We start from the raw sequence: 16,047 nt of genomic DNA on the forward strand, positions 1-16,047 counted from the left end.
CCAAGGCTTGAGATTTGTTCTAGAATCCTTCTGGGTAAGGGAGGATTGCAGTGTCCCGTTCCCTCAGTGACTAGCACTTTGCTAAACAAATGAGTATCTGCAGACATGATATTAACTAGGGTTATATGTCCTAGGCAACATAGCCCTTTCGTTCATTTAAAGAATGAATTGGCTGGGCACGGTGGCTCCCGCCTATAGTCCCAGCACTTTGGGAGACCAAAGCGGGTGGATCACTTGAGCCCAGGAATTCGAGACCAGTCTGAGCAACATGGTGAAACCCCATCTCTACAAAAAAGTACAAAAATTAGCCGGTGTGGTAGTGTGTGCCTGTAGTCCCAGCAACTCAGAAGGCTGAGGTGGGAGGATCACTTGAACCTTCGAGGTCAAGGGTGCAGTGAGCCATGATTGTGCCCCTGAACTCCAGTCTGGGTGACAGAAGAAGACCCTGTCTCAAAAAAAACAAGACCCCATATCAAAACAAACAAACAAAAAGAATGAATCTGGGCCAGGCGCAGTAGCTCATGCCTATAACCCCAGCACTTTCGAAGGCTGAGGCAGGTGGATCACTTGAGGCCAAAAGTTCAAGACCAGCCGGGCCAAAATGATGAAACCTCATCTTTACTAAAAACACAAGAATTAGCCGGGCATGATGGTGCGCACCATGTAGTCCCAGCTACTTGGGAAGCTGAGACAGGAGAATCACTTGAACCTGGAAAGCAGAGGTTGCAGTGAGCCAAGATCGTGCCACTGCACTCCAGCCTGGGCAATAGAGCGAGACTCAGTCTCAAAAAAAAAAAAAAAAAAAAAGGAAGTAATCTGGTGATTATTTTTGAACCCTTGATGGGAAACTAGGGAAATTTTTTTTTTCTTGAGACAGAGTCTCACTCTGTTGCCCAGATTAGAGTACAGCAGTGTAATCTTGGCTCACTGCAACCTCCACCTTAGAGAAATATTTTTGATAGTAAAGGGAAGGGCAACTCTTGGAACTTTCTAATTATACCAGCAAAGTGATGGCCTAGTCCCATCTATGAATAAGGTAGACCCCGCTACCAGCCAGTGGGAGGAGTGAGCAGTGGTTTGCTCCCACGCCACTGGGAGCCAGCACTCTGCCTGCAGTAGGGTTGTAGCTAGCTGCCTTCCCTCATCCCCTGTTTCCAGCCATCTGGAACAGGCCCGAACAGCCTCAGACCGAATCATTCTAGGCTTCTAACTGCTGGTGACCCAGACAGCACACTCACACTCCTTGTGGGTGTGATCTGGGGTTCCTCATACTTGTTTGTGATTTTCTTTGGCAGGCCAAATAAATGATCACAGGGTTTCCTAAGAGGGGTGATGGATATAGAATAGACTTGCCACGATGGGCTAGCAGACTGCAGGACTCAGGTGACAGATTCTTATAAAAATCTGCATGGATCCAGTACCTTTTTACCATAGAAAAGGAAAATAAGTCACACATACCACATACATGCATGCCTTGCCCCCAACACACACACACAGAAATTCACCTGCAAGCCCGTCACCGATTAGCCCAAGAGAACCACTATTAATATTTGGGTATAGAATCTATTAGTTCGTTAGCTTTTTTCTGAGACCATGCTAAATACGCTTCCTTCACCTACTCTTTTTAAAAAATCAGGCTGGGCACAGTGGCTCACGCCTGTAATCCTAGCACTTTGGGAGGCTGAGGCAGGCGGATCACCTGAGGTCAGGAGTTTGAGACCAGCCTGGTCAACATGGTGAAACCTTGTCTCTACTAAATACAAAAATTAGCCAGGCATGGTGGCGGGTGCCTGTAATCTCCACTACTCAGGAGGCTGAGGTGGGAGAATCACTTGAACCCGGGAGGCGGAGGTTGCAGTGAGCTGAGATTGCGCCACTGCACTCCAGCCTGGGCGACAGAGCAAGACGCTGTCTCAAAAAAAAAAAAAAAAAAATCAATCTACTGTGAACATTTTTCCTTGTCAATAGATAAAGAGTTATGGCATAATTTTTAATAGCGGTGTAGTTTTTTAATCTTGCTTTGTTGGACATTTCAGGTATTATTTTTCAGTGTTTTGTTTTCTGAGGGAGTTCACAAAATTGTTCTCAGGGGGTGTGTACAAAAAGTAAATCCCCAAATATTCTGCATTGCTTCCGTTCTGTGGGTCTGATTTTTATATTAAAACCACAGTGTCACTTAGCATGCAGATTCTATGGGGAAGCAGGTATCTCAGGAAAATCCTTGCATACCTGAGTATCCTGGGGCTATCTGGGCACCTGGGCCAACCCAGGGAGCCAGCTCACTTAAGGACCCTCTCCAGGTGGTCCTCAGAGGACACCTAAAAAGAATATGTCTCTCTCTAGGGGAGGTGTGGTGGGTTCTCACGAAGGTCGGGGCAAAGAAAGAACAGGAAAACAAGTCCAGACCTTCCAAGAGTTCTTATATTCTGAATAACTTTGTGTTTCCTTGAATCCTGTGGTTCTTTGAGATTGTCTCCACTAGTGCCCAGGAATAAGTGGGAAGTTTTTAGCTCTGAGGTTTGAGAGGATTAAATAGAACCCGGCACTAGGAGCGTGTTTTATGTAGAGAATAATTCTTCATGGATTCATTCACTTCTGCATTCAACAAACAGCCAGTAAGGTCTTATCATGCCAGGCACTGGGGTAGATGCTAGAGACACACAGAAGATACGGTTCCTGTCCATGGCCTGGACAAGTGGGAGAGCAGATGTTTAATATTTCACAAACATCTTCCGTCTTCTGCTTTGTTTAGGGCCAATCGGGGTGGTCTCTTTGCTCGTGGCCAAGGCAATGGGAGCAGCTCAAGTAGTGGTGACTGGTAAGGCTTTGTTCTCTTTCAGTCTCCTTGATGGGGAAACAGCTGGGCCTACTGTATGTGTATGTGTGAGGAGAGGTTATCTGTGATGGTGTGGAGGGGGTGAGTGTGTAGTGTCATATGGATTGTGGAGATATAGAAGAGTGTGCGAGTATGTTTTGTGTTAGGAGAAGCTATTAGAGAGAGAGAGTTTGTGTGAGAGTGTGTGTGTGTGTGTGGGTGTGTTTGTGTAGCTGTGTGGTGGACATGGGAGTGTATGAGGGTATAGAGCAGGGGTGTCCAATCTTTTGACTTCATTGGGCCACATTGGAAGAATTGTCGTGGGCCACACATAAAATATACTAACACTAACGATAGCTGATGAACTTTAAAAAAAATTTATTTTAATCATACTATTTTAAGAGAGTTTACAGATTTGCATTGGGCCATATTCAAAGCCATCCGGAGCTGCATGCAGGCTGCGGGTTGGACAAGCTTGGTGTGAAGAGGATGCATTGGGCTCAACAGCACCACCCATTGCACCAGAGCTTTGCTGCCATCAGATCTTACACCTCCATTTTCTTTTCTTCCTAATGAGTCATCAGATTTCTCTGTTTGAAATAATTTTTTTCTTTTTCTTTACCTTCAGACCTGTCTGCTCCCCGGTTGTCCAAAGCCAAGGAGATTGGGGCTGATTTAGTCCTCCAGATCTCCAAGGAAAGTCCTCAGGAAATCGCCGGTAAAGTAGAAGGTCTGCTGGGGTGCAAGCCGGAAGTCACCATCGAGTGCACGGGGGCAGAGGCCTCCATCCAGGCGGGCATCTACGTGAGTGGGCTGAGGGCAGCTTTGGGGAATCAGCATAGGGGAGTGAAGGAGATAGAAGTAGGGAGTGAAGCTTCTTTACCAGCTTGCTGTGTGAGCCCCAAGCCAAATTGATTCATCTTTTGTTATCTCTGTTTTCTTATCTCCAGTGTGGAGATTGTACTTGAACTTGCCTTACATCCTCATTGGGCCATCTGAGGTTCACACAAGATAACAGCTATACGTGGGCCTTGAAAAATGTTAAGGACACACACTTTGGGGTTGGGGTTGGCTTCGTGATCATATCCGTGATCATAAAAGTGCAGTAGTTTTGGTAAAAAGATCAAGAAGATAAACAGGGAATGATGCCTTAATTGTATGTGGGAAATCCCCGTCTTATTTTATTGAGGAAAACTGCAATCTTTTAGCCATTGATATAAAGTGACAGGCATTCAGTTAGTCATGAAGGCGAGGTTATTTTCCAGGTTCACAGGTGTCTACTGCTTGTTTTGTCTCCAAGACTTAGGAACAGATAAGCTGCCAATGCCTGACTCGCCCCTCAGGGACCCACCAACCACTTATGGGAAGTTGGCAGGAAGTTGGAGGTGGTGGGAGGGAGTGGCATTGACAGATCAAAGTACGAGGAAAAGAGGGGAAAGAGAATAACTTCCAGGTTCCAAGCCCTACTGCATGCCAGCTTCTCTGCTGTACTTTATAAACATGATGCCTAATCTGCACAATAACGCTGAAAATCAGTTACCGTTTTATGTTGAAGGATTTTTGGTTTGAGGCAAGCCGAGTCAGGCTCAGGCCCAGCCCTGCCAGGCCCCAGTGCCTGAGTTGCCCTGCTGCTTAGGAGAGGAAGGGAAGGAGGGGACAAACAACCATGCTAGGGTGGGGGGACAGGGCCAGGGCTGGGGAGGGTCGCAGGCAGCTGTCACCACAGGGGACTCCCGTCCCTGCCTCCCAGACTGCTTCTCCACGGTAGCGTGGGCTTCTTCCTTCCTTCTGAGTCCAGCTGATTCATGCACGAGGGCACTTCGCATCACACGAGACATTCTAGGGAAGGCTGACTCACCAAGCTGAGTAGCAGAGCTGCCTAGACCTCCTTCTACTAAGTTGCCTGTGGCCTTAGGAGCTGAGGAAGCAGTGGGGGAGAGGGAGGAGCGGGTGCCACCTCGGCACTGTCCTGAGTTTCAGCTGGAGTCGGCCAGCCCTCTGCTTCACTGTCACAGGCAGTGGTCACCATGGGGGAAGGGGCAAAAAGACGCTGAAACTCAGAGAGGAACAATGGGTCTGTGTGTGACTGATCTACCCATGGTATGTCTTGGGTACCTGCCATGTGCCAGGCTTTGTGCTGGGCACTTTGAGGGCTAAGACATGAGTAAGTCGTGTCTACTGTCTTCAAGTTGTTGGCAGGTCAGTGACCTCCACCCCACAGAGAGGCAGTATAAGCTGGGCGATGTCAAGGACGTGTCTCTCCTTCCTCTTGTGCCTGGTCCTTAGAGCATTTGGAACAGTTGGCATTTCCAGCTGTTGATGGTGGCGGCCTGGTTGTCAGGCTACCTGAAGCAGCATGGAGGTGAATGTGACCCATGGGCCTCACCGGACCTGCAGCAGTGTCTCTCTTGATGTAGGGAGTGGGACTGTCATGCATGACAGGTGCTGTAGAATGCTATAGGCCTCCCCGCCAATGAGCAGGCTAGGCGGCTGCACCAAATACGGACATATCTGAGCATCGCGGTCCTGCCAGGTTCTGACTGGATAGTGTTTGTGATGAGACGCGGCAGATGCCTTGGGGTAGAATTGATGTCATATCCTTGGTGCAGATGCCATACCTACAGGACAGTGTCCAGGTGGTTCCAGCATTCCTTGACCTGGGGTCAGCAAACTGCTGGCATCTTGGCAGCTTGGGATGGCCAATTGGTGTTCCTCCTCATCACCAGGTAGAAAGGAAGTGCTGATGAGGAAGTAGTTTCCCTAGAAAATGGGCTGAGAGGGCACGTCCAGGGTGCCACAGCTCTGAAGCGGCAGCCCCAGGAGTCACTCCCACACCACTCACACCCTGAGTTCACCTCTTGCTCACAGCACCGCAGGCCTCTCTCCATGGTGTATCCTTCATCTCAGAAGTGGAGGCTGTGGCGTGTGCCTTTCTCTAGTTCCACTGTTTAGCACCTAGAATGGTCCCAATAAATGCTTGCTACTGACTATAATGAACAGCCAGCATGACTGAATTGTCCATTGTTCTGTCTCTCACCACACTGAGCACAGTGATCCCCAGAAAGCTCTGGAACAAGCACGGCACTCACAGGGAGTTCTGGGGAAATTTTCAGGAGAAATTTCGCAGCCACCTGTGAAATTGCCCACTCCAAGTGGGCAACTGATAAGGCAGATAAACATTCAAGGAAAGACAAAACCCATTATGGCTCATACTGTTGAGGAAAACATCTCTGGAACAAAACGATTTCTAACCGCCAGCCTGCACGCACCTATAAAGCCTTTTTTAACCACAGAATATAAGTGACTCATCTGTCTCGTGTTTATAGTTTTCTCAGCACCGGTGAGCTTAGAGGGCCGGCGGTTCCTTCCAGCTCTGATGAAAGCGCTGCCTGTGGAGGGCACTCTGCGGGAGGAACGGGTGCTTAGACTAGAGCTGGCTGAAGCCAATATTGGGTCCCGAATCTGTAAAGCTTTGGAAGACGTTCACACTGTGCCTGGTTCTCCGTGGGTTAAGTGCATTTTTTCAGAAGGTTTAAAGGAAACAGTGTTTACTCTGCCACTCTGTTAAGTTTGGTTGGCAGGTTGAGCAGTTCAGCACTGTACAAGAATCACATTCTCTGGAATTTTGAGATGCTCAGCTGATGCAACCAGAAGATACTTGTGTGATGATACTACGTTATTGTAAGTGGGAAGTCAGTATTTCTTATCTTCTGAGCTTTCTTGTTTGTACCTCCTTTTCCAGGCCACTCGCTCTGGTGGGACCCTGGTGCTTGTGGGGCTGGGCTCTGAGATGACCACCATACCCCTACTGCATGCAGCCATCCGGGAGGTGGATATCAAGGGCGTGTTTCGATACTGCAACACGTGAGTATGCTGTGGGTGAGCCAGGATGCCCAGCCTCCAGCAAGACCAGGGCAGGCCCCACTCAGCCTCTGGGCCCATGAGTCTCTGCCTGTTTGTTCATGGGGGGCACTCCCTGGCCACACTGATAGCTGTGTGATATAACAGGGATCCAAAGAGAGAACACTCATTCCCAGTTAAAGAATGGGAAGGACAGAAGAATGAATGGAGGGAAGGAAGGAGGGGATTTTGAAGCATGCTCTTACTGGGTGTCTGCTGTTTATCCCCGCCAGGCCCCTTTTTTCCCCCCGCCATTTTCTTAAGTTGCCAGATCTCCATTTTCTCCCTTTAAAGGGAAGAAGAAGAGAAAGGACAGAAGGAAGAAATCAAGTCCTGTGGCTCCCGTTTCTGAGCCCTAGGGCCCACCCTGGGGAGCGAAAGGGTCTTAGTTTGCCCCACCGGTGTTCCGCAGCTCCACCCTCTCCCCGGCTGGGACCTTCTGGCTGGGACCCCACTCCGCGGCAGTGTCCCTTACTCCTAGCTTTAGAGGCTGCAACTCCATGCCCTCATCAGGGCACCAGCTTTCCAGTAAGCTGAGCTGTTAGTGGGTGTGACTGGATTGTCCTGGGCTGCCTCCCCACGGCTTCTCTGCCTTTTCCCAGTGGCTTCCACCATGTGCCTTGTTCCTTCGTGCCACAGGAATTCTAGGCTCCATGGCAGACATGGCAGAGTGAGGGGGTGGGCGAGGGGTGGGGGAAATTGGAAATAGGCTCTGTACCCCTGAATCGTAAGCCATAAGGTCCTTTCCTCGGTTGTTGGCCTGTAAAATTGGCTTTGCCGAACCGCAGTGCTATCAATAATATGGCCAAGCGGATCTAGTGCTTGGTAGTTTTGGGCACCTGGCTCTTTCCTCTTGAAGGTTGAATATAATGCTCGTGCTCTTTTACAGGTGGCCAGTGGCGATTTCGATGCTTGCGTCCAAGTCTGTGAACATAAAACCCCTCGTCACCCATAGATTTCCTCTGGAGAAAGCTCTGGAAGCCTTTGAAACATTTAAAAAGGGATTGGGGTTGAAAATCATGCTCAAGTGTGATCCCAATGACCAGAATCCCTGATGTTTATTGGCTTTGCCCTCATCCGCACAGTATCGGGATCTCAGGGCACAATGGCTGGACAGGGGTGGGCTTTCATGCAGAACTTTCTCTTTTGAATGTTAAGAATAATTAATATAACTCATCATGAACAGAAGTCCTTACGCAGAGGAATTGGTGTGCCTTAAAGATACAATCTGGGATGGTTTGGGGGAACTTGTAGCCAGAGTGGCCTGTTCATGCTGAGCAAAGTCCAGCAAGCAGAGCGGAGTTTGGCAGGCAGGTGCCGGGAACTCTTCCTGGAGTGCCTTCATTGAGTAAGGAAATCTGGCCCGTGGGTTTCCTGGTTCCACTGCTACTGACCCGGAGGGGAATGAGGGCTGAGTTATGAAAAGATAACTTCATGAAGACTTAACTGGCCCAGAAGCTGATTTTCATGAAAACCTGCCACTCAGGGTCTGGGATGAAGGCTTGTCAGCACATTCAGTTTAGAATGCAATGTCTCTAGAGACACATTGGCTGTTTGGTTTGATGATAAAAGGAGAGTAAGAAAAGGCATCACCTTCCTGGATCCAGGATAATTTTCAAACCAATCAAATGAAAAAAACAAACAAAAAAGGAAGTGTCATGTGAGGTTAAACCAGCTTGCATTCCCCTAATGTGGAAAAAGTAAGAGGACTTCTCAGCACTGAAGATTGCCTCTTTTTCAACTCCTGAGAATTGTGTTATTTCACTTGCCTAGTGAAGGCCCCCCTCCCCAACATACCTCACCCCACCCCACCCCTAAACACGGTCCCTTGTTACTAGGCAACCAGGAAACTGCTACCTGTTGACCTCACCAGAGACCAGGAGGGTCTGGTTAGCTCACAAGACTTCCCCAGCCCGGAAGATTAGCATCCCCTACTAGGCTCATACTCAACTGATGATTATTAGACAATTCCATTTCTTTCTGGTTATTATAAACAGAAAATCTTTCCTCTTCTCATTGCCAGTAAAGGCTCTTGATATCTTTCTGTTGAAATGATTTCTATGAACTTGTCTTATTTTAATGGTGGGTTTTTTTTTTTTTTCTGGTAAGATTTGGATCCAAATCGCATCATGCCCACTTGTGACTTGGAGATTATTCATCAAGAATGAGGAGATAGTAGCCATGACATAGCTTGAGCTATAGCCTTTAATCCCTTACTTCGACTGTGGGTGGAGGGTGAGTTTGAAGAGGTTCTGATTTTCTTGTAACGTGGGAAAGCCATGACCTTGTGCCCGAATCTGTCAGATTGCTTTGGGTAATAAATATTGTTAGTGGCATCTGACTCATGCTGCTGTTTAGTGGGCAATGGACTTATGTTACCCATTTCCCGGAGGAAAGGATCCCAGGATTTTTGAAGGTGACATATTTTCTGTACCAAATATAATTTCATTGACATGAATTATGTCTAATCCTCACAACAAGTCACATACACAATCATTTTGTAGATAAAGAAGATATAAATGCCAGAGGAGACCTTAAGATTGTCTTAACACAACCCTTCGGCTAACAAGGGTGGAAATTGAGGCTCAGATTGTGGAAGTGACTTGGCAGATCACACAGTGGGTTAGTCAATGGCCCAGAATTAGACAGAACCCAGGAATCCTGGCATCAAATCGTTTACAACATGCTGCCTCTCATAGGCCAGAGGGGTCCAGTCCTAGGGGACAAAGGATGCCCCCATGGCACCACCCCCACCAAGCAGCTCCTACTGATGAGAAGATGCACTCAGCAATCTCGGTGGGAACATCCTCACACCCTGTGCCCACTTTCAGGTGCCCAGGGAAGGAGCTCTGTGTCTGGTTCAGCCAGAGCTTTAAGAGGAGAAAGAAGCTGGGAGTGAGGGGCAGAGGCTCTACCAGAGAATGTCTGCTGGTGTCTTGGAGGCACTTCCTGCAGACTATGTACTCCTTGCGAAGCCATTTCACTGCTGTCCCTTCATCCTTCTCCTCCCTGAGCCCTAGGTAGAAGTCAGTGTGTGGAGGAGGCCACCCAGAGATGACCCTGACCAGGCCCCACCGCCTGTAGCCACACCCAGCCTCTGTCACAGCTGGCTGCTAATAGTCAGCGTTGCTTCCCTGTTATTTGGCCTCCGTACCTTGAACCTAGGTTGACATCATGAGCAGAGGACAGTTCTTAGGAAAGGCAAATATCCCGTAAATCCTATTTGCCTCCCCTTCTCCTAATCTCTGGCTCTACCAACTCCCCAACAGACCTCCTGCACACACACTAGGAGCCAGGAGGGAGGAGGCGGGACTGTGCTACACAAGGGAGACTGGGTGGGGAAGATGTCAGAGAACCAGTGCCTGAGTGCAGAGGTGACTTCACACCAGCATCTGCGGTAGCCAGAGGTGGCCTGCAAGAGGGAATTGCTGGAGCCAACATGTCCCCTTTCTCAGTTAGGGTCCGTGGAGCAGTCTGCTGCTTTCTACCCTCCAGGTTGCCTGAAGGGTTCTTCCCAGCTCTCCGCCCTGACACCTCTTCACTCACTAGCACTGGTGTTGCTGACTGGGTGGGGTCCTCATTGTTGACTGAAAGCCTGAATCAAGTGCCAGGCACTGGTGGCAAAGCACATAGAGGCTGCTGGAGCTTCTAAGGTCACGGAGCTTGTGGGGAATTCACATGCTTGGTTCCGGGACTGATTCAGTGAGACAATCAGTATTGATTGAGCACTTAGTGGGTTGTGGTGGTGGTAGGAATGAATTCCTGGGCTTCCTGCAGCCCCTTTCCATGAATCTATACATATAAAACATGTACATGCATTTGTAAACATTAAGGGAGTGTGCTTTACTTTTTTCATTTTACTCGTAACAGATGAGAACTTTAAAAAAAATCACAATTATTAAATAATTCCCATTACTATACCCGATAAAACTAATAATAATTTCATAATAGCTAATACCCAATCAACCCATGCTGTATTTTCCCTAATCTAAAAAAACAGAAAAAATTAATTTTTTTTCCCCCCCCCAAAAACAGGGTCTTGATCAGCGTTCGCTGCAATATCAAACTCCTGGGCTCAAGTGATCCTCCTGTCTCAGCCGCTGGAGTAGCTGGGATTATAGGCATGCGCCACCATGCCTGGCTACTTTTTGTAGAGAAAAAAATTTAAAAAGGTCTCACTGTGGCCCAGCGTGTTCTTGAACTCCTGGCCTCAAGCAATCTTCCTGCCTCAGTTTCCCAAAGCACTGAGATTACAGGCATGAGCCACCATGCCCAGCCAAAACTGTACTTTTTTACACTTGCTTTTCTGGAACCAGGATTTAAACATATTGCATGTGGTTGATATATTAAGCCTTTTTAAAAATTTTTTGTTCTTTCTTAAGCCTCTTTATTATAGTTCCTCCTACATTTTGGTTTACATGCCACTGTTACGTTGAAGAAACTGGATCCTCTGTCTTCTAGATACTGTTTTACAAACGTGCTTGTTTTCATTAAATAAATGGCTAAATTTCTTTCTATGTCAATAATTGTACACATCATTATTTTAAATCACCACATCCCATTGTATGGATAGACTATCATTTATAAAGCAAATTGCAGTATTTTGAGTGTTTGGATACTTTGCAGAGTTTTGCTCTAATAATAAAGTTGCAATGACTACCCTTGTTGCATATTTTTGTGCTCCTGACTTATTATTTCCTGAAGTTATTAATACGTTATTTCTTGAAGTTATATTTTAGAATGAAAATACCTGGGGTTAAGGGTACACACATTTTTAAGATAACCTGGTTAGACGAGAAAACACGGTATTGACATTAAGACTGTCTAAGAAAATCTCTGGGGGTGCCCCAGGCCTTGTGTGATGTGGGAGGACTCTGGGGTCTTAGGTAGCTCACAGGGGCTGCTGAAGATGAGGCCATGAAGCCACTGGCTCTATGGCTTCAGGTCACCCTTGGGAAAGCAGGGACCTAGACCCATAAACTTGGACAGATTTTGCCAACTTTCCAGGCCCCAGTTTCCTTATTAGTAAGATTGGTGGTCCCTCTTAGCTCCAGGACTACTGCCAGGACATGACACCAAACAGCTCCTGTAAAGGACTGGCACAGAATTCATAGGGAGCTGTGACTCAGCCACTGTGAAGCAGTGAGACCAAATCAATGAACTGATACTGGAAGCCTTCCCTAGCCCTGCCCCTCCACCTCAATTCCAGGGGACTCTGGGTACCGTTCACCAAACTTTTTTTTTCTCCTCCAGGTTTATCTTACAACCAAATCCAAGCAGAGGCTGCCCCACCCCAACTCCCCATTTTACACAAGGGGGCAATGCCAACCAGAATTCAGCAGCATGGCTCCCTCACCCCTCACCACTTCCATTGCTCAGGGCACTGTGGGGAGGGAAAATCCCACCTCAGCCCAATACACTTCCAGAGTTCCCTGCTACAGGTATTCTGTAATAGTTACACCAGACCTGGGCTCACTGACATGGCTGGGATGGAAGAGGCTGGGCAAATGGCAGCCTCAGCTAATCTTGAGGCTGCCATGTTCACTCTTCCCCACTGGGCCTCAGGAGGGTGAGAATCCCTGATCCCCTGTGGCACACAAGGAGAAGGCACTGGAGGAAGAAGCCAGAGGGAGGCAAAACAGAGAACCCATGAAACTTGCTCACCTACAGCAAGCAAAATGCCCTCACCTTAAGTAATCCATTCCCACTGCCACAGCAACAGATGGGTGACTTGGAAGTTGGGGAGCCTCCGTGATGGCTTCAGGGATCTTCCCAGAAAGTACAGAACACATGTTGCTGTCTTTCTCCTGGCTAGGCCTACCCAAGTTAGTCAATATCCGGGAGCCCTTCCCCTTGTGCCTGACCTGGCAATTTCAGGAAACTAAAGTCTTGAACTCCTGATCTATCTTTTGGCCCAGTAACAGTGTTATTCAGGATAAAAATATTTCTGCTTGTAATAACCTAGAATTAGTGTTTCTTACGATACATAAAGATGGGGCGTATTACTGTTGAATGCTGTCAGCAATGAAACAGCAAAAGAAAAAATGGGTGAGAGGGAGGAGCATAAGACCAATTGAGATCTGTTTCACTGAGAAGTTCAGGGCAGGAGTTCCTGCAACTCTAAAGAAAGGCCATTCACCAAACTTTTTTTTATTTTATTTTATTTTTTTGGAGACAGGATGTTGTCCTGTCGCCCAGGCTGAAGTGCAGTGGCGCGATCTCGGCTCACTGCAAGCTCCACATCCCGGATCCAAGCAATTCTCCTGTCTCAGCCTCCTGAGTAGCTGGGATTACGGGAACACACCACCATGCCTGGCTAGCTTTTTATATTTTAGTAGAGAATGGGTTTCACTATGTTACCCTGGCTGGTCACTTAAGCTCAAGCAATCCCCTTGCCTTGGCCTCCCAAAGTGCTAGGATTAAAGGCAAGAGCCACTGCGCCCGGCCCATTCACCAAACTTTAACAAGCCACCAGGAAGAAGTAAGGTGTTGTGTGTAGAATGTTCCTTATTGGTTCTGACCTCTCCAAGTAGGTGCAAATCCATGTGGCATAAAATGACTTGGATTGGGTACTGGCTTAGTCCATTTTGTGTTACTATAACAGAATATGTGGGACTGAGTGATTTACAAATAAAGGGCTTTATTTAGCTCACAGTTTTGCGGGCCGGAAAGTTTAAGGGCATGGCCTGGCTTCTGGTAAGGGCTTTTGTGCTACACCATAACATTGCAGAAAAAGTCAAAGGGGAAGCAGACACGTGTGAAGAGGCCAAACTCAAGGGACGTCCTGGCTTTGTAACAACCCACTCTTGTGGATCTAATCCATTCCTGAGAGAATTAATCCAGTCTTGCCAGAGTGAGAACTCTTTACCTTGAGAATGGCACCAAGCCATTCAGGAGGAATCTGTCCTTATGACCCAAGCACCTCCCATTAGGCCCCAGCTCCCAACCCCGCCACACTGGGGACCAAATTTCAACATGAGTTTTGGTAGGGACAAACTCAACCCACAGCAGGTGTTAATACGCAGATCTTAGATGCTCAGACCCCAAGAGACTTGGCAGTTCGTAGAACCCTTAAGGAACTTTGCCTTCTGAGTGATTTGAAAGCATCCGTCACATTGCTGTTTCATTCTGTGGGCACATATGTGTATTTAACGCTGTGCTTATATAGCTTAACAATACTGTAGATTTTTGAGTGCTCTTGCATATTTGCACTATCTGCTTTCAGGAATACCAAAGGCAATCATATCTCTTGTCACCCATCATGTGAGATGAGATAGGGCTGCCAGCGCTGACTATTAAGGTTTGGTGACTCTCAGGAACTTCTGGAGAAACAGTTATCAGTAAGCAGAAGGAGTCCAATACATGATCTGTGAGGAAGTGAACGCGGAAAACGCTGGGAGGCAAGGAATTAGTCATCCAGGGCAGACGGAAGAAAGTGACTGAGCTCTGGCCTTTGGGGGCTGGGGCTGCTGGTTCTGGGGAGCAGCTGGGCTTTCAGCATAGCACAGGGACAGACAGGCTCCAGCCAGAGCTCTCCTGGGCCAACCCCAACTTGCCTTCCCCTGTACCACACACTATATCCCCACACCTTGCTGAATGCCCAACAAAACTAGGACCTGAGGAAGGCCCTTGCTCCTGCCATGCTGCCTTCCTCCGGAATGGGGTTCCAGAAGGAACGATGCTTCTGAAGGGAAGACAGACATTGCCAAGGTGGCTGGCTGGGGATGTTTCTGTCATCCAGTCCATATCTGGCCACGGGCCTGTGGCTGACTGGAGGACAGCTCACCTGCATTTGGAAGAGGCACCTGTAAAGGAAGAGACCAGTGGGTTGTGTAGATGTCTTAGGCTCCCAATAGTAAGAAATAGGTGAGTACACGTTAGGCTACTCTGCTTCCTGATGACCTTAAGCAACTCACTTGACTCCTTCAAGCTTCAGGTTCCTCATCCTTTAAGTGGGAAAAATAAAAGAAGCCTCAGGCTTGTCGTAGGGACAGAATAAAGAAGCTTGATGTTCTTCCCCTGGTGAATGGCACTCTGATTATGCTTATTAAGTGCTTGTGCCCCTGCCCTTGTCTCACCACATTTTCTCTCTTGACCTGTTAAATGAGTAGGATGAATGACCCTCAAGGCTTTTCCAGCTCTGAGCCCTGAGTCTGCAAAGGTGCTTGAAGGTATGGGAGGAGTTCCCAGGGTGGCAGAAAAGGCCTCAGCCTGGCCTTGACCCAGCATTGTCAGCAATTCCACAAACCTGCCAGGGAAAGAGAGATGACAGCAGACCTGGAGGCCAGGCAGGGAGGAGGAGAGGAACCAGGTGTCAGACGTAGGAGCTGCCTCTTACCGGCCTGCTCTGCTCCCCCAATGCCCCCCCACGAAGAGCCGCTGTACCCAGGAGCCCTGGGCGGTTTGTTCACATGGACAGGGACCCCAGAAGCCATGACCAAGTCTCACACCTACATTATGGAGGTGTCCCTAACTGGCTGGCACAGTGCCTGGCATGTAAAAGTAGCTCTGAAAATGTCTGTAGCCTGATAAGCAACCAGACTCACTCCCAGCCCCCAGCCATTTCCATCCTGCCCATTAGCCTGAGCTAAACCCAGAGCAGCTGGGAATCCTCAGGCCGGCAGTCTCAACACGCAGTGACTCACTGTGTGGAAGGGGAAGTTAAACCTCAAGGACCAGGAGGGCCACGTCCAGAGACTGCAGCAAGAGGAGGGCTCACCTAGCCTAGAGCCCCCCGCCCCAGAAACTCACCAGAGACAGCCTAGGGTCCAAATAAGACAACTGAGCTGGACCTCACTGAGGGACAAGGAGTAGGACCCGTTACTCCATCCAGTTTCGGCTTTTAAGGGGAAATTGTGGGGGACCCTGTGGTGTGGTGAAAACAATACTGGACCAGAGGCAGAGTTCTGAGTTCTGGGCCAGGGTCCTCAACCCATTAATTTTAGGAGAGCTAATAGTGTGTATGTTCTGTTTTTGTTGTTGTTGTTGTTTTTGTTTTTTGTTTTTTGTTTTTGAGACAGAGCAGAGTCTTGCTCTGTTGCCCAGGCTGGAGTGCAGTGGTACGATCTCGGCTCACTGCAACCTCCTCCTCCCAGGTTCAAGCAATCCTCCTGCCTCAGCCTCCCAAGTAGCTGGGATTGCAGGTGTGAGCCACCACACCCGGCCTTCTGTATGTTCTTGAGTATCCAGGTAGGAGTTGGTGAAACCTCTCAGAATTGTTATCATCACTACAGCAGAATGCTAAGCTTCTGTGACCAAGAATAAGGAATGAATCACAACAGCTGAACTGGGTGCCCACTATAGGCCAGACACTATTCTGAGAATACCAAATA

General features: G+C 48.2%; 1 protein-coding gene across 1 annotated transcript in view; it reads left to right on the top strand.

The window, feature by feature from the left end:
- SORD (sorbitol dehydrogenase) overlaps window positions 1-9,056 on the top strand; it is a 44,602-nt gene extending 35,546 nt beyond the window's left edge. Inside the window, exons 6-9 of the mRNA XM_025389721.1 lie at window positions 2,753-2,818; window positions 3,444-3,619; window positions 6,558-6,679; window positions 7,605-9,056. Of these exons, the coding sequence (XP_025245506.1) occupies window positions 2,753-2,818; window positions 3,444-3,619; window positions 6,558-6,679; window positions 7,605-7,770 (530 nt within the window). The 3' untranslated portion in view covers window positions 7,771-9,056. The remainder of the gene's footprint in view (window positions 1-2,752; window positions 2,819-3,443; window positions 3,620-6,557; window positions 6,680-7,604) is intronic.
- Window positions 9,057-16,047: the final 6,991 nt, after the last annotated feature.

This window comes from Theropithecus gelada, chromosome 7a (assembly GCF_003255815.1).
Source record: "Theropithecus gelada isolate Dixy chromosome 7a, Tgel_1.0, whole genome shotgun sequence".
NCBI classification, from domain to species: domain Eukaryota; kingdom Metazoa; phylum Chordata; class Mammalia; order Primates; family Cercopithecidae; genus Theropithecus; species Theropithecus gelada.